The 24,881-nt window shown below is 42.3% G+C and overlaps 1 protein-coding gene across 1 annotated transcript in view; it reads right to left on the reverse strand.

The window, feature by feature from the left end:
• Nucleotides 1-24,881, reverse strand: part of GXYLT2 (glucoside xylosyltransferase 2) — an 81,507-nt gene that overhangs the window by 38,408 nt on the left and 18,218 nt on the right. Inside the window, exons 2-3 of the mRNA XM_025273042.3 lie at nt 19,433-19,625; nt 13,443-13,574 (exon numbers count right to left, since the gene is read on the reverse strand). Coding sequence (XP_025128827.1) covers nt 13,443-13,574; nt 19,433-19,625 — 325 coding nt within the window. The remainder of the gene's footprint in view (nt 1-13,442; nt 13,575-19,432; nt 19,626-24,881) is intronic.

The raw sequence follows: 24,881 nt of genomic DNA on the forward strand, positions 1-24,881 counted from the left end.
TTCTTTTCACCATGCTTTTTGAGATGTTTCCTTGGTGGTTGCTCTAGAGATTATCATATATGTCTTATCAGAATACACCTCAGATTTACACTACATTCCAGTGAGATATACAAATGTCAGTCATATATAACTCTATTTCCTCTTCTTCATTTTATAACATCATTGTTATACATATTACATCAATACTGTTATAAGCCCAACAGTATAATTGCTACTTCATATAATTTTATGTGTTTTAAAGAAGCTGAGAGAGGAAGAAGAACAAGTATATATTTATGGTGTTTGTTATATTAACTTTTTCATATGCCATTTTTAATTTTTTTCATTTGTTCCTGTGGATTCAAGTTACTATCTGCTGTCATTTTTTTATTCCGTATAATTTTTCTTCATCTAACCTCCTTTGTGCTATTATTATTAAATATATTTTAACAGTACAAATCCAAAATATAAACATAATGTTTTACACAATCATTTTTAAAATCAATCAAGAGAATAAAGGGTAAGAAATACTCATTTATATTTTCCTTTGCATTAATGCCTTTATTATACTCTTTTTTTAACATGATTTTTTAATCACTGTCTGGAGTCATTTGCTTTCAGACTGAAGAACTTCCTTTATTCTTGTGGTTCTGCTGTAAATGAATTATCTCAGATCTTGTTTATCTGGGAATGACTTTATTTCACCTTCAACTTAAAAACTATTTTGCGGGATATAAAGTTTTTGCTTGACAGTTCTCCCCATCTTTTGGCACTTCAAATAATGTTATCTCATGGTCTCAGGGTATCCACAGTTTTTGTTTTTTCACTTTATGGCCGCACCATGAGGCATGTGGTATCTTGGTTCCCAGTGCGTGAGTGCTAAGTCGTTTCAGTTGTGTCTGACTTTGTGCGACCCTTTGGGCTGTAGCCCACCAGGCTCCTCTGTCTGCGGGATTCTCCAGGCAAGAATACTGGAGTGGGATGCCATACCCTTCTCCAGGGAATCTTCCCAAACCAGTGATCAAACCCAGGTCTCCTGCATTGCAGGCAGATTCTTTATCGTTTGAGCCACCAGGGAAGCCCGAGAATACTGGAGTGGGTATCCCCTTCTCCAGGGGATCTTCCCAAGCCAAGAACTGACGGTAACTCAGCCGGTAAAGAATCGCCCTGCAATGCCGGAGACCTGGGTTTGATTTCTGGGTTGGGAAGACCTCCTGCAGGAGGGATAGGCTACCCATTCCAGTATACTTGGGGCTTCTCTGGTGGCTCAGATGCACTACCAGGGAAGTCCCCACAATTTCTACTGAGAAGTCAGTTGTTAATCTTATTGGAGTTGCCTTACATGTGACAACTATTTTTCTTTTGCGGCTCATAAAACTTTGTTTTGGTCTTTCAGGGTTTTTACCATGATTTGTGTGTGGATCTCTTTGAGTTTATCTTTCTTGGAGTTGATTTTCCATGTGTAAATAGTTTTTCATCAAATTTACAAGTTTACAACCATAATTTTTTCAAAACTTTTTTCTGTTCTTTTCTCTCTCTCCTTTCCTTCTGATGCTCCCATCATACATGTCCTGGTGGCTCCAATGGTACTTCACATCTCCAAGTCTCTGCTCAATTTTATTTGTTATTTTTGCCTGTTATTCAGGTTGTATAATCTTAATATTTGATTATTTTCAAGTTTACCGATTCTTTCTACTTTAAGTTCAAATCAATAGCTGATTTTTTCACTTCAGTTATTTTCAACTTTTCAACTCTAAAACTTCTAGGTGGCTCTTTAAAAAAAAAATTAAATTTCTTTATTGACAGTCTCAATTTTACAAAACATCATCATATCATATTTTACTTTTTTAAGCACAGGTTCCTTTTGTAGCTTGAATACATTTATAATGGCTTCTCTGAAGTCTTTTTCTACTAAATCTGACAGCTGGGTCTTCTCACCAGTCAGTTTCTGTTGCCTGCATTTTTTTCCTGTGAATGAGTCACACTTTCTTGTTTATTTGCCTGCCTTATATTATTTCATTGAAAAAAATTTAGATGATATTTTTAGCATGTTAATATATTTTAGCATGATAATACATTTTAGGATGTTTTAGCAACTTTGGATAACTCTCCCCTGCCCATGCTACACCCCACCCCAAAAAGTGCAGGGCTTGTTGATATTGTTTATTTGTTTGGTATCTTAACTGGACTATTTCAGTGCAGTCCACTTCACCTTGTGTGTGAAATCTATAACATTTTTCCTCAGAGGATGCAGCCTGTACGTACCCACGGTCACCCAGGATGACAGTGGTTTTTATCAGGGCTCTTTTTGATTGACTACTCCTCTAATCTTTCCCATAAGTTGCTCACCACTGTTGGTATTATACCCACTGTTCAGTGCAGTTCAGTCACTCAGTCGTGTCTGACTCTTTGCGACCCCATGAATCGCAGCACGCCAGGCCTCCCTGTCCATCACCAACTCCCAGAGTTTACCCAAACTCATGTCCATTGAGTCGGTGATGCCATCCAGCCATCTCATCCTCTATCATCCCCTTCTCCTCCTGCCCTCAATACCTCCCAGCATCAGGGTCTTTTCCAGTGAGTCAACTCTTCGCATGAGGTGGCCAAAGTACTGGAGTTTCAGCCTCAGCATCAGTCCTTCCAATGAACACCCAGGACTGATCTCCTTTAGAATGGACTGGTTGGATCTCCTTGCAGTCCAGGGGACTCTTAAGAGTCTTCTCCAACACCACAGTTGAAAAGCATCAATTCTTTGTTGCTCAGCTTTCTTCACATCCATAAATGACCACTGGAAAAACCATAGCCTTGACTAGACGAACCTTGGTTGGCAAAGTAATGTCTCTGCTTTTCAATATGCTATCTAGGTTGGTCATAACTTTCCTTCCAAGGAGTAAGAGTCTTTTAATTTCATGGCTGCAATCACCATCTGCAGTGATTTTGGAGCCCCCCAAAATAAAGTCTGACACTGTTTCCACTGTTTCCCCATCTATTTCTCATGAAGTGATGGGACCAGATGCCATCCATGATCTTAGTCTTCTGAATGTTGAGCTTTAAGCCAACTTTTTCACTCTCCTCTTTCACTTTCATCAAGAGCCTTTTTAGTTCCTCTTAACTTTCTGCCATAACGGTGGTGTCATCTGCATATCTGAGGTTATTGATATTTCTCCCGGCAATCTTGATTCCAGCCTGTGCTTTTTTCAGCCCAGTGTTTCTCATGATGTACTCTGCATATAAGTTAAATAAGCAGGGTGACAATATATTTGGAACCAGTCTGTTGTTCCATGTCCAGTTCTAACTGTTCTTCCTGACCTGCATACAGGTTTCTCAAGAGGCAGGTCAGGTGGTCTGGTATTCCCACCTCTTTCAGAATTTTCCACAGTTTATTGTGATCCACACAGTGAAAGACTTTGGCATAGTCAATAAAGCAGAAATAGATGTTTTTCTGGAACTCTCTTGCTTTATCGATGACACAGCTGTTAGCCTTCACTAATTGCAGCTGATTGCTCTTGTATTTTTGACAATGGCCTGAGCATGAGTTGCTCTGCAGGATGATCCATTAAATTCAGGCACATCTGAGGGGACAGTTTTAGAAGCTGGTCTTCGAACTTTGTTCTGACCAGAAGGGCACTTTTTATATTTTTTCCCCTGATTCTCCCTTGTAAACTAACTGGTCTATAGTTTATTTAGCTTCTTGCTCTCATGAAGCTTTCTCTTAATGAAGGGAGCCTCTGAAACCTTGGCCATTTTTGCCTGGGATTTAAGCTTCTGTAAGACACTGCTGGTAGAGATGAGAAATGCTGATGACCTCCCCACCCCCTGCACCCAAGAAAATACCATATCCCTCAACTGGGAGCTGTGGAGGAAAGGATTCCTATGTTCTTGACTGAACTGAGTTGGGCTTCCACCATGCTGAGTAGAAGGGGAGAGGGAGGGAGTGGGTCATGGCTCAATTCGCACAGATTCTCACTCTTTCTTATTAAGTTTTAGTAGATTTTCTTGAGTAAGAAATCTGTTTTTTTCATTTGCTTAGGCCATTAGGACAGTTTCCAAAGATTCTAGATAGTTGTTTTAAAAATAATGTTCTGGGACTCCCCTCAAGCTCCAATGCTTAAGACTTTGCCTTCCAAAGAAGGGAAGGTCTCACAAGCCCCAGGGCCAGAAAACTAGAACACAAACAAAAGAAGCAATATTGCAATAAATTTTTAAAAAATGGTCCACATAAAAAGTCTTTATATATATATATATATATATATATATATATATATATATAAAATCAGTTATGTTTGGAGATCCAACCAGTCCATTCTGAAGGAGATCAGCCCTGGGATTTCTTTGGAAGGAATGATGCTAAAGCTGAAACTCCAGTACTTTGGCCACCTCATGCGAAGAGTTGACTCATTGGAAAAGACTCTGATGCTGGGAGGGATTGGGGGCAGGAGGAGAAGGGGATGACAGAGGATGAGATGGCTGGATGGCATCACTGACTCGATGGACGTGAGTCTCAGAGAACTCCGGGAGTTGGTGATGGACAGGGAGGCCTGGCGTGCTGCAATTCATGGGGTCGCAAAGAGTCGGACACGACTGAGCGAGTGAACTGACTGATGCTTGTTTCACTGGGGAGCAGTTTCCAGAACTCTCCTGCTGACATTTCAGATGTCACCACCCTGCCAGGCTCTTTTTCCACTGCAGCAGCTAAGCTTCTAGAACATAATTCTCAGGCTGCTTCAAGCAATCATCATTCTCATGATGTGAGCCTAGCAAAGGACTACGAGAGACAGAGTCCTGGTGACATTACAGCAGCCTTTGGATCTAGTTGTGCTTGAGATCAGTCCTCTGATCTGGACTCTACAGTCAGATAAGTGAATAAACTGCCTTTTCTGCTTCAGTTCAGTTCAGTCACTCAGTCATGTCTGACTCTTTGCAACCTCATGGACTATAGCATGCGAGGCTCCCCAGTCCATCACCAACTCCCAGAGTTTACTCAAACTCATGACCATTGAGTTCGTGATGCTGTCCAACCATCTGATCCTCTGTCGTCCCCTACTCCTCCTGCCTTCAATCTTTCCCAGCATCAGGGTCATTTCAAATGAGTCAGTTCTTCGCATCAGGTGGCCAAAGTATTGGAGTTTCAGCTTCAGCATCAGTCCCTTCAATGAACAGTCAGGATTGATTTCCTTTAGGATGGACTGGTTGGATCTCCTTGCAGTCCAAGGGACTCTCAAGAGTCTTCTCCAACACCACAGTTCAAAAGCATCAATTCTTCAGCGCTCAGCTTTCTTTATAGTCCAACTCTCACTTCCATACATAACTACTGGAAAAACCATAGCCTTGACTAGACAGCAAAGAAAGGCAATGACAAAGAATGCTCAAACTACTGCACAATTGCACTCATCTCACATGCTAGTAAAGTAATGCTCAAAATTCTCCAAGCCAGGCTTCAGCAATACGAGAACCGTGAACTTCCAGATGTTCAAGCTGGTTTTAGAAAAGGCAGAGGAACCAGAGATCAAATTGCCAACATCCGCTGGATCATCAAAAAAGCAAGAGCATTCCAGAAAAACATCTATCTGCTTTATTAACTATGCCAAAGCCTTTCACTGTGTGGATCACAATAAACTGTGGAAAATTCTGAAGAGGTAGGAATACCAGAACACCTGACCTGCCTCTTGAAAAACCTGTATGCAGGTCAGGAAGAACAGTTAGAACTGGACATGGAACAACAGACTGGTTCCAAATAGGAAAAGGAGTACGTCAAGGCTGTATATTGTCACCCTGCTTATTTAACTTATATGCAGAGTACATCATGAGAAACACTGGGCTGAAAGAAGCACAGGCTGGAATCAAGATTGCCAGGAGAAATATCAATAACCTCAGATATGCAGATGATACCACCATTATGGCAGAAAGTGAAGAGGAACTCAAAAGCCTCTTGATGAAAGTGAAAGAGGAGAGTGAAAAAGTTGGCTTAAAGCTCAACATTCAGAAAACAAAGATCATGACATCTGGTCCCATCACTTCATGGGAAATAGATGGGGAAACAGTGGAAACAGTGTCCGACTTTATTTTGGGGGGCTCCAAAATCATTGCAGATGATGCCTGCAGCCATGAAATTAAAAGACGCTTACTTCTTGGAAGAAAAGTTATGACCAACCTAGATAGCATATTGAAAAGCAGAGACGTTACTTTGCCAACAAAGGTTCATCTAGTCAAGGCTATGGTTTTTCCTGTGGATGTGAGAGTTGGACTGTGAAGAAGGCTGAGCAGTGAAGAATTGATGCTTTTGAACTGTAGTGTTGGAGAAGACTCTTAAGAGTCCCCTGGACTGCAAGGAGATCCAACCAGTCCATTCTGAAGGAGATCAGCCCTGGGATTTCTTTGGAAGGAATGATGCTAAAGCTGAAACTCCAGTACTTTGGCCACCTCATGCGAAGAGTTGACTCATTGGAAAAGACTCTGATGCTGGGAGGGATTGGGGGCAGGAGGAGAAGGGGATGACAGAGGATGAGATGGTTGGATGGCATCACTGACTTGATGGATGTGAGTCTGGGTGAACTCCAGGAGTTGGTGATGGACAGGGAGGCCTGGCGTGCTGCGATTCATGGGGTCGCAAAGAGTCGGACACGACTGAGCAACTGAACTGAACTAAAAATTTGGAAGGAAAGTTATGACCAATCTAGGCAGCATATTAAAAAGGAGAGACATTACTTAACCAACAAAGGTCTGTCTAGTGAAGGCTATGGTTTTTCCAGTAGTCATGTATGGATGTGAGAGTTGGACTATAAAGAAAGCTGAGCCCCAAAGAATGATGCTTTTGAACTGTGGTGTTGGAGAAGACTCTTGAGAGTCCCTTGGACTGCAAGGAGATCCAACCAGTCCATCCTAAAGGATATCAGTCCTGGGTGTTCATTGGTAGGACTGATGTTGAAGCTGAAACTCCAATACTTTGGCCACCTGATGCGAAGAGCTGACTCATTGGAAAAGACCCTGGGAAAGATTGAGGGCAGGAGGAGAAGGGGATGACAGAGGATGAGATGGCTGGATGGCATCACCGACTCAATGGACATGAGTTTGGGTAAACTCCGGGAGTTGGTGATGGACAGGGAGGCCTGGTGTGCTGCAGTTCATGGGGTTGCAAAGAGTCGGACACGACTGAGCAACTGAAGTGAACTGAACTGAACTGACTAGATGGACCTTTGCTGGCAAAGTAATATCTCTGCTTTTTAATATGCTGTCTAGGTTCATCATAGATTTTCTTTCAAGGAGCAAACACCTTTTAATTTTATGGCTGCAGGCACCATCTGCAGTGATTTTGGAGCCCAAGAAAATAAAGTCTGTCACTGTTTCCATTGTTTTCCCATCTATTTGCCATGAAGTTATGGGACCAGATGCCATGATCTTAGTTTTTTGAATGTTGAGTTTTAAGCCAACTTTTTTTTCTTTTTCCAGTTTATTTATTTTACTTTTCAATATTGTATTTGTTTTGCCATGCATTGACATGAATCCGCCATGGGTGTACATGTGTTCCCCATTCCGAACCCCCCTCCCACCTCCCTCCCCATCCCATCCCTCTGGGTCATCCCAGTGCACCAGCTCCGAGCACCCTGTATCATGCATCAAACCTGGACTGGCGACTCGTTTCACATGTGATAATTTACATGTTTCAATGCCATTCTCCCATATCATCCCACCCTCACCCTCTCCCACAGAGTCCAAAAGACTGTTCTATACATCTGTGTCTCTTTTGCTGTCTTGCATTCAGGGTTATTGTTACCATCTTTCTGAATTCCATATATATGCATTAGTATACTGTATTGGTGTTTTTCTTTCTGGCTTACTTCACTCTGTATAATAGGCTCCAGTTTCATCTACCTCATTAGAACTGATTCAAATATATTGTTTTTAATGGCTGATTAATATTCCATTGTGTATATGTATCACAGCTTTCTTATCCATTTGTCTGCTGATGGACATCTAGGTTGCTTCCATGTCCTGGAGTTTTAAGCCAATTTTTTAATTCTCCTCTTTGACTTTCTCTGCTTAGCTATTTATAGTTGAAATTGAGTTTCTCTCACAGGTAACCAAGAGTTGTAACTAATATCCTAAATGTCAAATGTTTAATAATGTGTGAGTAAATGTGGAAAACTTGTTGAACAAAATTGGTGTCTAGGGTCATTTTCATGCAATCTTTTAGGTAGTTAACTTCATCCTGATAATATAAGGCCTCTTAGGGCTTGATGAAATATACAGACATCATTTATGATGATGCGAACTGATGTTCCTCTTAATAAGGCTTTTTAATATATTCCTATTTGCCTGTCAATGTTTGTTGAAATACAAAAGGTTCTTTCCAAGAAAGTCTCAACGTTAATTGCTAATTCTGAAACATATTATTGATAATACAAAAACCTTACCTTAATTATAAAAAGTTCTAATAAAACGAGGTTCTAATAAGCCAAGTAAACCTCTCTTTTCCCTCAACATATGGCAGACGCATTAGAACATTCTCCTAGTGGGCATAAAGTTTTCCAAATACTGGAACCAGGTAAAGACCTCTTTAACAAACTGTAAGTGCAAAAAGGGAAGGTTATATGTTGTTGCTCTTGATGTTACATAGAAAATCTAGGTAATTAAGATTTTTATTTGGCATGGTATTACTTTGAAATATTAAAGAATGGGACAAGTTCGTTGGAAATACAGTTAAAAAATTCTCAGGACATATTTATGTTTTGTGAATTCACATCACCTTTTCTTTCTTTAATAGGAATTAGTGAGAGTTTATGGGCTTCTCTGGTAGCTTAGCTGGTAAAGAATCCGCCTGCAATGTGGGAGACTCCGGTTCCATTCCTGGGTTGGGAAGATCCCCTGGAGAAAGAAATGGCAACCCAGCCCAGTATTCTTGCCTGGAGAATTCCATGAACAGAGGAGCCTGGATAACCAACAGGGACTGAAACTGAGTCTCAGGTCTCCTGCATTGGCAGGCAGGTTCTTACTATTAGTGCTACTTGGGAAGCCCAGGATCTGCAGAGAGGAACATGAGGAGATAGGTCTTTATAATCAAACAGGCACATTGTGTAACAAAATGTGGAGATTCAGTATAAAATCTCACTAATTCCTATTAAATAAAGAAAAGGTGATGTGAATTCACAAAACAGTTGTTCTTAGAAAAATAAAGGCTTTTTTTGGCTTTTACTAAGCAAAAAGGGAAAAGTCCTCCAGGATCAATTTGAAAGGACAGATTTGACTTATCTGTGGTTGGCATATTGTTTTAAATACTTTGAGCTTTATGCAGCCTAGGGAGCTTCATCAAGTCACCTGTTAGCTCGCACTAATAATGGTCCTTAGATCCACTGTTCACAGAAACAGAAAAGTTAACGACCATTGATTGATTTAGGACTTCATAAATCTTGAATTGGTGGGATCTGAATTCCAGTAATTGTACTTGAGAATCTAATAGGTTTGACTTGCAAAGGTTCATTCTCTGGTTAGTAAAATCTTACCTGAGAAAAGGGCTTCCCTGATAGCTCAGTTGGTAAAGAATTCTCCTGTAATGCAGGACACCCTAGTTCGATTCCTGGATTGGAAAGATCCCTTGGAGAAGGGATAGGCTACCCATTCCAGTACTCTTGGGCTTCCCTTGTGCCTCAGCTGGTAAAGAAGCCTTCTGCAATGTGGGAGAACTGGGTTTGATCCCTGGGTTGGGAAGATCCCCTGGAGAAGGGAAAAACTACCGACTCCAGTATTCTGGCCTGGAGAATTCCATGGACTGTAGAGTCCATGGGGTTGCAAAAAGCCGGACACGACTGAGCTACTTTTACTTTCACTTACCTGAGAAAAGGTTTCATCTACAGACGACACTCCCTCAGAAAAAAGGTAAGACTGCTTCTCAGTATTTGACTGACCAGGGCCAGAATGTTTGCATTTTAGAATCTCCATCTCCTCTGCACTGACTGAGCAGCACCCTTGATTTGGTTTTATAGAGACAAATTCCAAGGAAAACATCACCCAGACTTTATTTCAAATTACCATGAAGATCAATATATCTCACTGATGTCCAGAAAAGCCATGTTTATAATCTTCTGTTATGATATACAACTCAGGGAAAGTAACTGTTCTGTCAACCACAATCTCTCTTTATTATTTTTAAGAAGGGCTAGTTTCCATTATCAAAAGCAGATAAGGAATTCCAGCACTCATTTGTCATTCAAAATGGAATAGACTTGTTCAGCGGGGAATGAATGAAAACCATCGTGTGGTAGGTTTGTTTTTTTAGTAGCGGCAGTCAAGTCACAATTCAAGGTCAGGGAAAATTCAAATGTCTTCTACTTGGTTGTTAGTATTTTTTTGGTAGGTTGGGGTGACAATTTTCCAATAATTACTTGGGATTTCTAATATTTTTCCCCTAAAACAGTTAAGCAGAAGCTTGAGATTTTTTTCTTGTCTTCTCAAATAGTTTTCATAACACCAACCCAGAGATTTTAGTTCTGATTTAGGGTAGTTGCTTCTTGAAGTCAAAAGGTTAGTCGCTCAGTTGTCTCTGACTTTTTGAGACCCCTGGACTGTAACCCTCCAGGCTCCTCTGTCCATGGGATTCTCCAGGCAAGAATACCAGAATGGGTTGCCATTCCCTTCTCCAGGGGATCTTCCACACCCAGGGATCGAATCTGGGTCTCCTACACTGTGGGTGGATTCTTTACCATCTGAGCCACTTCTTACTTTGTTTCATAAAGTGAATCCCATCTCACAACCTGTACTAAAGGCTGTACCACGTGAAAGACAGGTCATTTAGTAGTCAGTGAACTTGTGCAGCAAATCTCCACCAATAGTACATCCAGCTTGTATTTCTTTTTCACGGGTTCTAATTAGGAAACGCTAGAAATGCCATTTGCCATTTGGGGTTTCAGACCAACAGATGGTAAGGCCTCCTTGTGTGGGTGTTTCCCAGGTACCTCAAAATCAAAATATGATCCCAATTAAACTCATCTTCTCCCTTACAAATAATGGTATTTCTTTATAGCCTTTTCCATCTCTAAGTTTTGTTTTTACATTTTTTGATTTTTTTTGGCCCCACCATGTAGCATATGGACTCTTAGGTTCCCAACCAGGGATTGAACCCATGCCGTCTATGGTGGAAGCACAGAGTCTTAACCACTGGATCGCCAGGCAAGTCCCCTTTTCCATCTCTAAATAGCACTACTATTATACACTCCCAAGTGATGAAGTGGTGAAGAGTCTGCTGCCAATGCAGAGACACAAGAGATGTGTGTTTGATCCTTGGGTCAGGAAGATCCTCTGGAGAAGGAAATGGCAACCCACTCCAGTAGTCTTGCCTGGAAAATTGCATGGACAGAGGAGCCCAGCAGGCTTTAATCCATGGAGTCGCAGAGAGTTGGACACAACTGAGCTCACACATACACACACATACATTGTATAGTTTGAACTAAAAGAAACAGCGTTTTTTGTAGGTCATAAATAGCTGAATACTGGCAATTTCAAACAGATCAACTTTAAAAGCTGTTCAGATCAGAAACCTTGGTGAAATCTTGATCACCCCCACTCTCATAGCCAGCTACTCATAGGGATAGAGGCATGGTCTGCATTCATCTCTAAGGCAACCAACCGCCAGAGCTGAAGTCAGTATTAATTGGTCTCAGCAATTCCACTATCCATACTGTAATGAACAAGTGAATTCTTTTTTTCCCCCCTAAATATGTATTTATTTATTTGGCTGTGCCAGATCTTAGTTGTGGCATGTGGAATCTAGTTCCCTGACCAGGGATTGAACCCAGTCCCCAGCTTCAGAGCATGGAGTCTTAGCCACTGAACCACCAGGGAAATCCATGAATCCTCTTCAGTACCCAAGTCAGATCATCTCACTTCCAAGCTAAGAATTGTTCAGTGGCATCTCACTGTCCTAACACAAAGATCAGACATTCCAACATGGCTTATAGAGTCTGCAAGCTCCAGACCCTGTCAACCCCTTCTATTCCACCACACTCTGTTTTCAGTTACCGGAATCTTCTATCTTCTCAAACATGTGCCTTCCTACTTTTGTAGTAGGGCCTGTATACCTACTATTCCATTTACCTGGAACCTTTTTTTCTCATTACTTCTCAGACTCTAGGCACCCAGTGACCACCGCCTTCTACTACTCCCTCTTCCACATTTCAGCATAAAAGCCATTCCTCAACAGAACTGTCTAGATATCCCCCAGATCAAAGTGTAACCCTATGTTACATACATCCATGAGACTCTGTTCTCCATCTCATCATGGATCACATTTCTAAGTTCTTGTTCATTTCCATGCTAGACTCAAACTCCAAGGGGGCAAGACCAATAAATAATTATTAAGGATTTGCTGTATAGCACAGGGAACTCTACTAAATACTCCATAATGACCTGTATGGGAAAAGAATCTAAAAAAGACTGGATATATGTTAGTTATAACTGACTCACTTTGCTGTACAGCAGAAAGTAACACAACATTGTAAATCAACCATACTTCAATAAAAAATAAAAAAAAATAAAAAAGACCATGGGTGTCTTGTTCACTGCCATATCACCATCACTAAGCCAGAGCTTAGCACCTAATGGGCACTCAATAAATGTTTACTGAAAGCATGACCTTCACAAATGTCAAGGCTGCAATTCACAAGTCAAAGCTGCCATTTTGTTCAGTGATATTGTCAGCTTTGGTATATCTTTGGTGCTTTTCTATTTAGGATTTTTTTTTTAAAGGAAACAAAGACTTTCAACTTGAACACTCCAGATGGAAAAGGTGAACTGGAACTCTGGACCTTCTCTGAATTATTCCCTAGCAAAGTTACAGCTGGGCTTCCCTGGTGGCTCAGTGGTAAAGAATTTGCCTGCCAATGTCAGAGATGTGGGTTCAATCCCCGAGTCAGGAAGATACTCTGGAGAAGGAAATGGCAACCCACTCCAGTATTCCTGCCTGGAAAATCCCATGAACAGAGGAGCCTGGCAGCTCCAGTCCATGGGGTCGCAAGAGTCAGACATGACTTAGTGACTAAAGCAACAACAACAACAGAGTGACATCCAGTAGTAGTTCTTATTGTAAGAGAAATAATGAAAATCTAAAATAACATTTATTGAGCAGCAACTATGTGCCAAGCTTATGGAGGAAAGTGAGGCTTAGAGAAGTTTAGAGATTTAGTGAGGTCCACAGAGCTAGAAAATGTGGATCCATAGTCACAAAGACTCATAATCAAGAATGCTCTGGATACTCTTAGTCCCTCAATCTTTGAGAAAGACAATTTCTCAACCACAGGGACCGTCTCTGTACACCCTGATCATTAAGAGCATCAACTACAAAATCTAAGAGGAACATATTTTCCCCTGTAACCACTGTAATTAAAATGTTTCTAAACAAACGCTACTTTATTCCATGATGTTTCCAAATGCAATTCTCTCCCAAGCAGCATGTTATAAAAAGCAGGTGTTCCTACCGGAAGAAAGAGTCTCTGGGCAGCACAGGGTTTGAATAATTTCTTCCATTCCTGAGGGTTTCCAGCCGAAAATGTGATGGGGTAGATTCTGTGCTCAAACTTCTTTGTATATGAGTCAGGCCACTGTCGAAGCTGAAAAAGATAGCAGGGAAGGGGAGGGTGATTAGACTCCAGAAATATGGAAAACACCTAAAACTTCTGAGTGGCAACATATAAATTATTCAGGTAGCATGCATAGAAAGTTTAACTTTATCACCATAACTGGTGCTCACTGAACAGACCATTGTCAAGATTTTAAAAAACAGCATCCAGAGTTGGCAAGGATGATGGGAAACTCGCACCTTAATGCTGGAAGGGTAAATTATAAAAAAAAACTTCCAAGAGGGCAATTTAGAAAGTGCTAATAACAAACCCCAAGACAGAGGTCCAAGGACTTTCACCAAAACAAAGTTCTTAGAAAACAATAAAAAACAAAACAAAACAAAATCCCCTTGGGAACAAATTAAATACTCAATAATAAGGAACTGGGAAAATGCATTATGATGGAACTACACAGTGGACTATTGTAAAGGGTAAGTACAGGTGGCACCAGTGGTAAAGAACTCGCCTGCCAATGCAGGAGATGCAAGAGACGTGGGTTTGATCCCTGGATTGGGAAGATTCCCTGGAGGAGGACGTGGCACCCCACTGCAGTATTCTTGCCTGGAGAATCCCATGGACAGAGTAGCCTGGCAGGCTACATACAGTCCATGGGGTCGCAAAGAGTTGGACACAACTGAAATGACTTAGCATGCATGCATATGTGCCGTTATGAAAAAATAGTTACAATATATAGTTAGGTTTTAGAAAAAGCAAAGTCCAAAAAGAAATTTATAATATGGTTCTATCACACAGGGCAAAATACATGCGTGTATTTTACATGTAGAGAAAAATCTGAACAGACATGCACCAAACTGTTAAAAGTGGGTACCTATGGAAGTGGGGGTGTCATTTTCTATGTTTAAATTTCTGTATTCTTTAAAACTTTTATAGGGAGTGTATATTACTTTCTCTGCTTATATTAATCTTATAATAAAATTATTTTAATCAGTAGACTTTATTTTTCAGAGTAGCTTTATGTTTACAGAAAAATTGACCAGGAAGTACACAGAGTTCCCATATATTCTCTCTCCTTCCCTTCCCCATCCCACAGTTTCCTCATCATTAACATCTTGCATGAATGTGGCACATTTGTTACAAGTGATGACCCAGTATCAATACATTATCAAGTAAAGCCCATAGTCTACATGAGGACTCATTCTTTGTATCACCCAATTTTATGGGTTTTGACAACTGCATGATGCTCTACATCTACCATTACAGAATGGCAATGTCTCATGCACCCCACCAGAATGGGCTGGTGGCTGTCCCCACTTCCGTGTCCTTCTATTTCCTGGTTCTGAGTCTGGAGCAAAGGTAAATTGCATATTTGATTGTGAACTGCTTGAAGAGGTTAAGAAACCAACCAGCTGACATTTTCAACTTTTATATTAGGAGATGACAAAAATAAATGAAACTTTCCAATATTAAATATCAACAATGTAGATGGTAAACACCAATATCTACAGCTTAAAAAAAACTCTAGTTCTTAAACAGCTTTAAAAAAAAAATCTACTTCAATGAAACAGCAGTGGCCTACAATGCAGTTTCCAGAGGGATCATGATGGCAATTAGCATTTTGTTTTGTTCTGACGCTGGGGTATGTGTTCCTGAGCCTCCCAGAAAGTTATCACAAGACACTCTGGATATTCCCACAATGCCTCAGTGTTGAAACTAACTGACAACCCTGAGAAGGATGCGATAACCTGCCCCTCCACACCAGCATCTCACATGGCTGGGCAGAAACCAACTGCTGCTGATCTACAGTTTTAGGGCTAATACAGTACCCACTAGACAGAAACATTCCAAGGAATCTGTAGAATCTGATATGGCCTCACACTTATACTCCACAACAAGCAAAGCAAGAATCATTTGTCCCTTCTGTGGATCTATGATAGATTTTTGCTTGATACAAATGAAGAAATTGAAGCTGAGACACATTCCGCAACTTATGAAAAAGCCAATGTTTTACATCTAAACTGGCACCATAATCTTAGCATGGAAAAAAAAGGGGCCATATGTCCTGCTGTGATTTTTAACACCCTATTATAATTTCCTTTGCAACTGGGCGTCACTGATGTAACAAAGACCTGAGGAAATAAGCCGTCAAAGGGATAAAGTCATCTGAGCAATGCAAAACATAACACAACTGCACAAGTAGCTACAAAATTTTCCCATACAATAGTGCCTAATTTATAACGTCCCAGGAGAAGGCAATGGCACCCCACTCCAGTACTCTTGCCTGGAAAACCCCATAGACAGAGGAGCCTGGTAGGTTGCAGTTCATGGGGTCGCTAGGAGTCGGACATATCTGAGTGACTTCACTTTCACGCATTGGAAAAGGAAATGGCAACCCACTCCACTGATCTTGCCTGGAGAATCCCAGGGACGGGGGAGCCTTGTGGGCTGCCGTCTCTGGGGTTGCACAGAGTCGGACACGACTGAAGCGACTTAGCAGCAGCAGCAGCAGGTACTATGGCTCAGAACAAATTACTCCAAAACTTAGTAGTACAAAACAACCACTTATTATGCTCATAGATTCCAAAGATCAAAAAAATCAGACAAGGCACAGACAGGATGGCTTGACTTTGCTTCACAATGTCTGGGGCCTCAACTACTACTGAGGCTGGGGGCTGGAATCATCTAATGGCTTGCTCTCACATGTCTGGTGGTGGAGGTTGGTTACCGGCTGGGGACCTGACTTCTCTCTGTGTGGGCTTCTTCCTATGGGTGAATTTGGACTTTCTCACTGCATGGTGGCGAGGTTCCAGGGCCAGGCATCCCAGGAGATAGCTAGGCAGAAGCTGTATCCTTTTTCTGACCCAGTCTCAGATGTCACATAGCAGGACATCTGGCATACTCTACATTATGTACACGTACATATTATGTGCTTGTGCTCAGTCGTTTCTGACTTTTGTTTCCCAGGTAGCACAGTGCTAAACAATCTGCCTGCCAGTGCATGAGATGCAAGAGACGCGGGTCCAATCCCTGGGTTGGGAAGATCCCTGGAAAAGGAAATGACAACCCACTCCAGTATTCTTGCCTGGAAAATTCCATGGACAGAGGAGCCTGGTAGGCTACTAAGCATCCATACACACACATATTATGTATGTAGATATATCTGTATCACCTCTTGCCTTATAACAAATGACCCTAAAACTTAGTAGCTTAAAACCACAAACATTCATTATCTCATATTATTTCTTAGGGTCAGGAATCTGTGAGCTGGGTTGCTCTGGATGAGGAGCCCTCCTGAGGGTGAGTCATCTGAAGGCTGGATGGGGTTAGAAGTCCAGTCTCCAAGCTCATGTGCATGAATGTCAGCAAGAAGTCTTCATGCTTTAATGCATGGTCTCCTGCAAGGGCTGCTCTGATACAAAAGCTGGCCTCCAAGAGAGAAAGAACACAACCAGGATGGAAGGTGTACTGCCTTTTTAGATCTAATCTCAGAAGTGACATAGCATCACTTCTTCCCTATGCTACTGATCATGCAGGCCAGCCCTGGGACAGTGCAGGAGGAAAATACACACAGATGTGAATAGTAGGAGGCAGGATCAGGGGGCCCTTCAGAAAACATAACCTGTTACACACCTGTAATTATATATATACATCTTCCTTCTCTTTTTAAAATTTAAGTCTGCATTCTGTTCTGTTCCATTCTCATGCCCCTTCTAGCATGTAGTAGGTACTCAATAAATACTTGTTCAGTGGATACTGTACGTGACCCAACTAGTGTTGGCCCATAGCCACTTTTGCTCCATTCCTGCACAGAGCATACTTCTCAGCCCCTTTGGAGTTGGGTGGGTCTTGTGACCAGCTGCTGCTGGACAGTTAAACAGGAACAGAAATGTCAGTGTCAAGTGGAGGGAGTGAAAGGCACCATGGGGATCTGTCTTTCCTTTAGTGGCATCTTAAGAACTGCAGAGGCCAAATGTTCCAACAGGTGCCAGCTACATGCAAGAATGGTCTCTGTTAACTCTGGTCCCAGGCTGACAGGGCCGTGTGGAGAGGCCCTCTGAGACATGTAGCGGGCGTGTGGAAAGTCTCTGAGCTTTCCAGAAGTTGTTAGCGCAGCCTGACCTAGCCTATCTTGGGTACAGATAAGCATCTCTTTTTATCACTCCTACTGGTCCCAAGTTGCAGAGGGGGAAGTTCAGTTCAGTTCAGTCGCTCAGTCGTGTCCGACTCCTTGCAACACCATGAATTGCAGCACGCCAGGCCTCCCTGCCATCACCAACTCCCGGAGTTCACTCAGACTCACGTCCATCGAGTCAGTGATGCCATCCAGCCATCTCATCCTCTGTCGTCCCCTTCTCCTCCTGCCCCCAATCCCTCCCAGCATCAGAGTCTTTTCCAATGAGTCAGCTCTTCTCATGAGGTGGCCAAAGTACTGGAGTTTCAGCTTTAGCATCATTCCTTCCAAAGAACACCCAGGACTGATCTCCTTTAGAATGGACTAGTGAAGCCCAAAAAAAGCCCCCAAGACTTGCCCAAGATCAGGTAGCAGGTGAATAGTGGAGCTGAGTTTTGAATCTGAGTTTTCTGTCTACAAGTTTGAGAACTAGTCGAGTTAAGTTTATGGATATTTGGGTCAGAAACCTTGAACTGACATCAGATGAGTTAATCACTGAGACTCTCTAAGCCTCAATGATCTCAGTTAGTAAAATACGGATATTTTATTAGTTAGTAAAAACTATGGATATGGTTATTAACTTTTTCAAAGGGTTGCTATGAGGATTAAATAACAGTAAATCATAAATCATAAGCCCTTGATAAAGGCTATTCTATTTTTGAAATTATGATTACTATTATTATTATTAATTATAATTCCTGTTATACCACAGCTTCAGAGAAGCTTCCTACATGTGTTTCAATGTTTTTGCTTGCCCCTTCCCCTGATGCAGATCTTTCTTAAGGTATTTGTCAATCAGTTTCAAGTCCCAAGGTAGTTTCTTCCCTGGCTTCTCTAGGAGAGGATGTCAAAGTGATTTTTTTTTCTTTAGAAATCATAATACATTCTCTAGCTTTCAGTTATTAGTCTTTAGTTACTCAACATTCTGCTTTGGCCTTTCTCATCAGTGTGGCTACCCGGATGGCAGGAGGTAGCCCTGGTGACACAAGTTGGTAGATACAAAACAAAACAGCTGTTCTCTCTGCCAGCACTCAAGAACTCACTGCAAGAGAAGCCTCGCCAGGAAAACAAAGCTTGGTTTATAGTTACACATGCGACAAGCCCAGAGAAAATAGGTATTTCCAAAGCGCTCCCGTACTGGGAGGAAACTGTTACTTGTTCCTCAATACAGGAACAGTACGCACATATACATGTATACACATATACATACGCAATCTCTCAGATACATAAATACACATACACACACCTGGATGTGAAAAAAATACCGAAGAATTACTCAAAAGTGTTGACTCTGATAGCTTCTTGTGTGGGGAACAAGGGTAGCAAGGACTTCTACCTTTTACATTTATAACATCCTGTTTGAATTTATTCTGATGAGCACATATATTTGTCATTCAAAATGTATATATACACACAGATAAAAATAAGCTGCGTGACTCCCACTGAGAACAGTGTCAGTAACACCAGGAGGGGTGGAGCTCTGGGTCAAGTGCTTCAAGTGCATCATCTCAGTTGATCCTCATTTAATCCTCCCCATCTCTCTCTAAGGGGGTGTAATTATCCCTATATTATAGATGACAACTTTAAGGCTCAGAGTCAAGTGTTCGTGGGCACACAGCTGAGTATTCAGTAAAATACATTAGGAAACAGGATATGCATGTCCCACAGTGCACTCTGTCTACACTCAGTAAATACCGGGCCACAATTTCTGCACAATCACCTGCTTATCAAACTCAGGCTTCAGAGATTCCTCAGTGAAGATGTGAAATTGCATCTTCCTGTGGCTAAACAGCACGGCAGATTTGAGCATGACAAGCGTCTCCTCCAGCCGATTGCCACAGGCCACCACCGCCAAGTGGATCCAGAGCTCAGGCGGCAGCACAGCTTGGAAACTCCTGAGTTCTCCAGGCCTCCTAGAAAGAAGAAAAATAGGCGAAAGCCATTATTAAGCTCATCAAAGAAAAACAAAAGCTAGTGGAGGGTTAGAACATTTCAAAACATGAACAGGCACAATCTGTTATACTTTATAAAGTGATAAGCATTTTGACAATTCTTCCTGCTTAGAGAAAAATACCCTTTATTCCCATATTTATCCTGGCAATAGCAGGATGAGTCACTGTTTGGACTGCTGTAGGTGTCTGAGGCTTTTTTCCGCCAGCATTCAGCTGTCTAGTGCCTGCTGGCTGCCTACTGGCCCATGTTTGGAAATGGTATTGCTAAACTCTGACAGCTGACACAGGGCTGTGGTGCTCGCACTCACATGGGCCATGGAAATTAGATTTGAATGCAATTTGAACAAGACGAGGGTGGACAGTGGCTTTCCCATGTGAAACGAGCAACATGATACCCCTATCATCTGGAGGGTTTTAGGCTGAAGTGGAAGGCATGACCACTGGACCAAAGGAAAATCATGCAAACCCAGGAGGTAAGCAAAGAAAACAACGCATGGAGCCTCATGACATCTTGGGAGAGTCTTACAGAAACAGGTGTTAATCTTAATCGTCTCGCTTAAGACTGCTGAGCTGGTAGGTATGAAATTCAGCTTCCAGCGTGAAATGCTTAGTAATGAGAAGCAGGCAGGAGAGAGGACAGGTTAAGCTGAAAATTACCAAGGTATCAAATACCCAGTCAACAGCTGAGAAGGGAACAGAGTCCAAGAGTCCAGAATCATCTTCCAGCTATTTCCTCGTAATAAAAGATTTGTTCCAGACACGGAGACACAGCCAAGCCTCAAACACACCACTGAGAAACATTTGCAGGCAAGCTGGAAGAAGTTGGCCTGGAAAAAGGTGCCCTGAGACAAATGAAACTAATTTACTTGCACAAAAGATCTGGAGACCAGGGGAGCTTGGATGTGGAATGCTACCTTCCTTCCAAAAACTTCGAGTTCAATCAGCGTGCTACTCCATTATTCACTGCTCGCTCAAATAAAGGCGGCCGTGCTCCAGATTTCTTTCACCAAGAGGAAAGTTGAAGATGTGGGTGGAACACTTTGGAAGACTTTCCAGTTTGATTACTTAAGAGCATGCTGAGTAAAAGCATGGCCTCCCGGCTTAGTGAGGTCCAGATGCATAGACTTACTCAGATTCCACTGATTTCGGGGATCAGAGGAGAGGACAGTAGAGATGTATCTTCTGAGACTGTTCACGTCTCTTCAGCTCCCTGCTGCTACCTGAGGAGGCATCATCTTCCCTCACCAAGATCACTGTGACTCCCCCTAGATGGTCCACCCGCCTCCAATCTGATCCTTAACCCCATCTATGATTTCTCCTTGTTGGTGTCAGAGTCACGTTCTTCTAAAATGCAAATAGGATTGTGTTATTCCCTTGATAAAAGCCACGTAAAGGCTCCCTACTGCCTTGAAGATCAAGTTCAAACTGCTGATTGTGGCTTCTACTTAGGTCTCTTGTATCTGCCTCCAGCACCTGGAGCCTGGGTGGGCAGCCATTCATAATCACAGCCACACTTAGGCTGCAGCTCTCCATCTCATTTCTAGTCATCTTCACATCCTAGCACATGTGCTGTCTCTCAGAAATGCTCTTTTCTGCTCTCTTTTCTTTGCTCACTCCATCCCATTACTCCATAAATCTATATGAAGTGCCTACTATGTGCCAGACACCTTTCTGGGTACCAGGAAGACAGCAGTGAACAATACAGATCAAAATGCCCGCCCTTGCTGAAGTTACATTCTACAGGTGGTAGGCGAAAGACAAAGAAAGAATAACAGTCAAAACAAATAATAATAAGTAACTCACAAAGAAAGTTATCCAGCAAGCAGGAAATACACGGTGGAACCATGAGGGATACAGGAGTGTCTGATGGTTTGGAACATACTATACATTGGGAAGTAAGTCCTCACTGAAAAGGCAAGATCCGATGACAATCTGATGGTGGGGAGGGAAGGAGTCACATGCTTTTGTGGGTGAGGAGGATTCCAGGCAAAGGGGACAGTCAGAGCAAAGGTACTAAATCAGAAGCATGCCTGGTGAAACCAAGAATCCTTGCCTTCAGGACTCAGATGTCTTCTCTCCCTCAGCTTCATGGATGGACTTTCATACCTGCTATTAAAGCCAACTCCCAACTAATTTATGTAAAGGGATGGGAAGGATATGTCACAGATAATGCCAAAATTACAGTCAATTAAGAAAAAGTCAAAATACCAGCCAAAATATGCTACAAAAACATTTAATGCATACTCATTTGCTTAAAATTATGCTCAATATTTAAAAACACAAGTATCCACAGGTACTAGAATAGTAAATGCAACACCTTAGCTGTCTTAAATATGAGCCATTACCCCTCCTCCAAAGAGAACAACTCCACCTAGTTTAGCTTTACACTTTGGACTTCTACATGAATGTCTTAACCTCAGTAATCAGGAAAATACTAATTCAAACAATAAGGAGAGTCTATGTTGTTTTGGACTGGTGAAACTTAAAAAATAAAAGTTGGACTATACATGTTTCAGAGTGGATACAGAGGTGGGGGACAGCTCAGATGCTGCTGGGGCAATTTAAGTTGACCTAAACACCTTGGAAGGAGAAGGCAATGGCAACCCACTCCAGTACTCTTGCCTGGAAAATCCCATGGATGGAGGAGCCTGGTAGGCTGCAGTCCATGGGGTCTCTAGGAGTCAGACATGACTGAGCGACTTCACTTTCACTTTTCACTTTCATGCACTGCAGAAGGAAATGGCAACCCACTCCAGTGTTCTTGCCTGGAGAATCCCAGGGACAGGGGAGCCTGGTGGGCTGCCGTCTATGGGGTCGCACAGAGTCGGACACGACTGAAGCAACTTAGCAGCAGCAGCAGCAGCAGAAAACACCTTGGAAAGCCTTTTGGTCACATCTGTCAGGAGTGAAGATATATATACACCCTCACTCTTCTGGTTCTACACCTGCATATGAGACCTGAAGAAACTCTTGCACATTTGCATAGGACCCATGCAAGAATGCTCACAGCAGTCCTATTTATAATATTGAAAAGTTGGAAATAACTTTCGTGTCCATGCACAGGAGAATCATGAATATATTTGACAAGTGTGAATGGAATACTGCACAGCAACGAAAATAAACAACTCAAAAGGTCATGTACAAACATAAGGACAAAGAGGAATAAGAGCAATTAGGTAGCAGGATAACGGTAGAATGAGACAGTTTGGATGAAGCTGAAAAACCAGCAAACAACACTGCGTGTTGTTCACAGACATATGGAGTAAAAGTCATCATGTTATGAGGATGAGAAACATCAAAGACAAGGCAGTGGTTACTTCCGGGCACTTAAGTTTTTATTTTTGAAGATGAGAGCAGGGTACACAGAAATGCATGATGTAATTGTCTGTATTATTCATGTGCCCAAACTATGTGACAAATACTTTATTTTCTTCTTGATTAAAAAAAAGCTTGCACTTCCCTGCAGCACAGCAGGCCACTTTTCTTTGCAGGCTTCAGTGATTTGGGCCTGCATGGTACACAGAGCAGGAGCTGGGGCCTGCAGTCCTTTTTGGTGTCTGGTGACAGGTACTAAAAAAGACAAATAAAGCTTCTCCTGGTGGCAGTTCAAGTATCGGAGGCTGGGATTTAATGAGACCTTTGCTGCCCCCTACTCTGTTACCTCTCATGTTACGTTAAAAATTGCAGGCTTCAGGTAATAAGCGTTTGTGTTCTGTGGCCACAAGGAATAATCAAGTTTAAGAGTGCTGAAATGGTGTGCCTTCCACCAAATCTTACCAGTGGGACACAAGCCCCTCTCAAATGTCACCTGAAGACCCTGCAAGGGTCAAGGGATGTCCAGGCTACAGACCTCAGACTTCTAAACCCCTAGAGTTGCCAGGTGTTGGTGGGGAATGGGAGATGGGAATCGTACTTGAACTGCTCTGACTGATGGTTACCTATGTTCTTCTTTACACTTTATAAAAGACTGGAGTAGACATTGGCTGTCCAGGAGTTTTACAGGCCTGCTGCTGAGGCTGCAGCTGATGGCAATCAACTCAGCTACTGCACTGGTAGAGCCTGGATGGGAGTCAACAGGGTGGAAAGCAGAGCCAAAAGGAGGCAGGTCAGATCTCAAATGGCATAACTTGGGCACCTGAATCCAGGTGTATGGCTTTAACCCTGGAAGGTCATTGATCAAGCCAACAAATTTTCTTCCCTTTAAGTCAGTTTGAAATGAACTTACAACTTAGCAATCAAATGAGTCTTTACATAGGTCTTAGAAATAGGTTTCAGATTGCCTTAGACTCACTCTGCTTCTCTTCTCAACCTTGAGTCATCCTTTAAATGCTCTATGGATCCATCCCCTCTCTGAGGCTCACTGGTTGGATGACATCAACTCAATGGACATTAGTTTGAGCAGGCTCCAGGAGTTGGTGATGGACAGGGAAGCCTGGCGTGCTGCAGTCCGTAGGGTTGCAAAGAGTCGGATATGACTGAGCGACTGAACTGAGGCCCTTCATCCAAATTTTCATTGTTCTACCAGTTTCATAGGTGGAAGAGATACCAGATACCATCTCGAGTAGGGGATTCCCAGCCTGACTGCATATCATCATCACAGGAGGTGTCTGTTAATATTATAACTTCCACCCCAGAGAGATTCTGATTCCGTGGTTCTGGGGTGAGACCCCAGAGTTTGCATATTAACACACTTGGACTATAAGCATCCGGAGTCCATCTCCACACAGGAACTCATCACCTGAGTTGACCTCTCACCTCTCCTCTCTCTCCCTAACTCTTCCCCTCACCTTCAGGAATGAAGCTCTTTCCTCTGCCTTTTCTCTGGGTCTTCTCTTCACCTCTTGCCTTAATGAAAACATGCCGCCTTGCGAGGATGCCACCTCCCCAGCCGACCCCACAAGTGCAGCTCTTCTTCCTGTCCTGTCCCAGGAGCCTCAGAGGCTGGTTTCCTCCCTGCTCCTCCCTAACACGTCGAGACACTGTGTCTCCACGGTGAAGTCTGTGGATGCAACTATTCCATCTTCCTTGTTGGTGTCATCTCTCAGCTGTCTGGTCACTCCTCTTCATTCCCTGAACAGTTGAGCTTCTTGCCCACAGTACATATCCTCACCACAGTCCTTGTCAACATTCTTGTTGTTGTCTAGTTGCTAAGTCGTGTCCTACTCATTTTGACCCCCATACGCTCTTAGGGACTTCAACGGCTCTTTAAAAGATGGT

The sequence above is a fragment of the Bubalus bubalis genome, chromosome 21 (assembly GCF_019923935.1).
Source record: "Bubalus bubalis isolate 160015118507 breed Murrah chromosome 21, NDDB_SH_1, whole genome shotgun sequence".
Taxonomy (NCBI): Eukaryota; Metazoa; Chordata; class Mammalia; order Artiodactyla; family Bovidae; genus Bubalus; species Bubalus bubalis.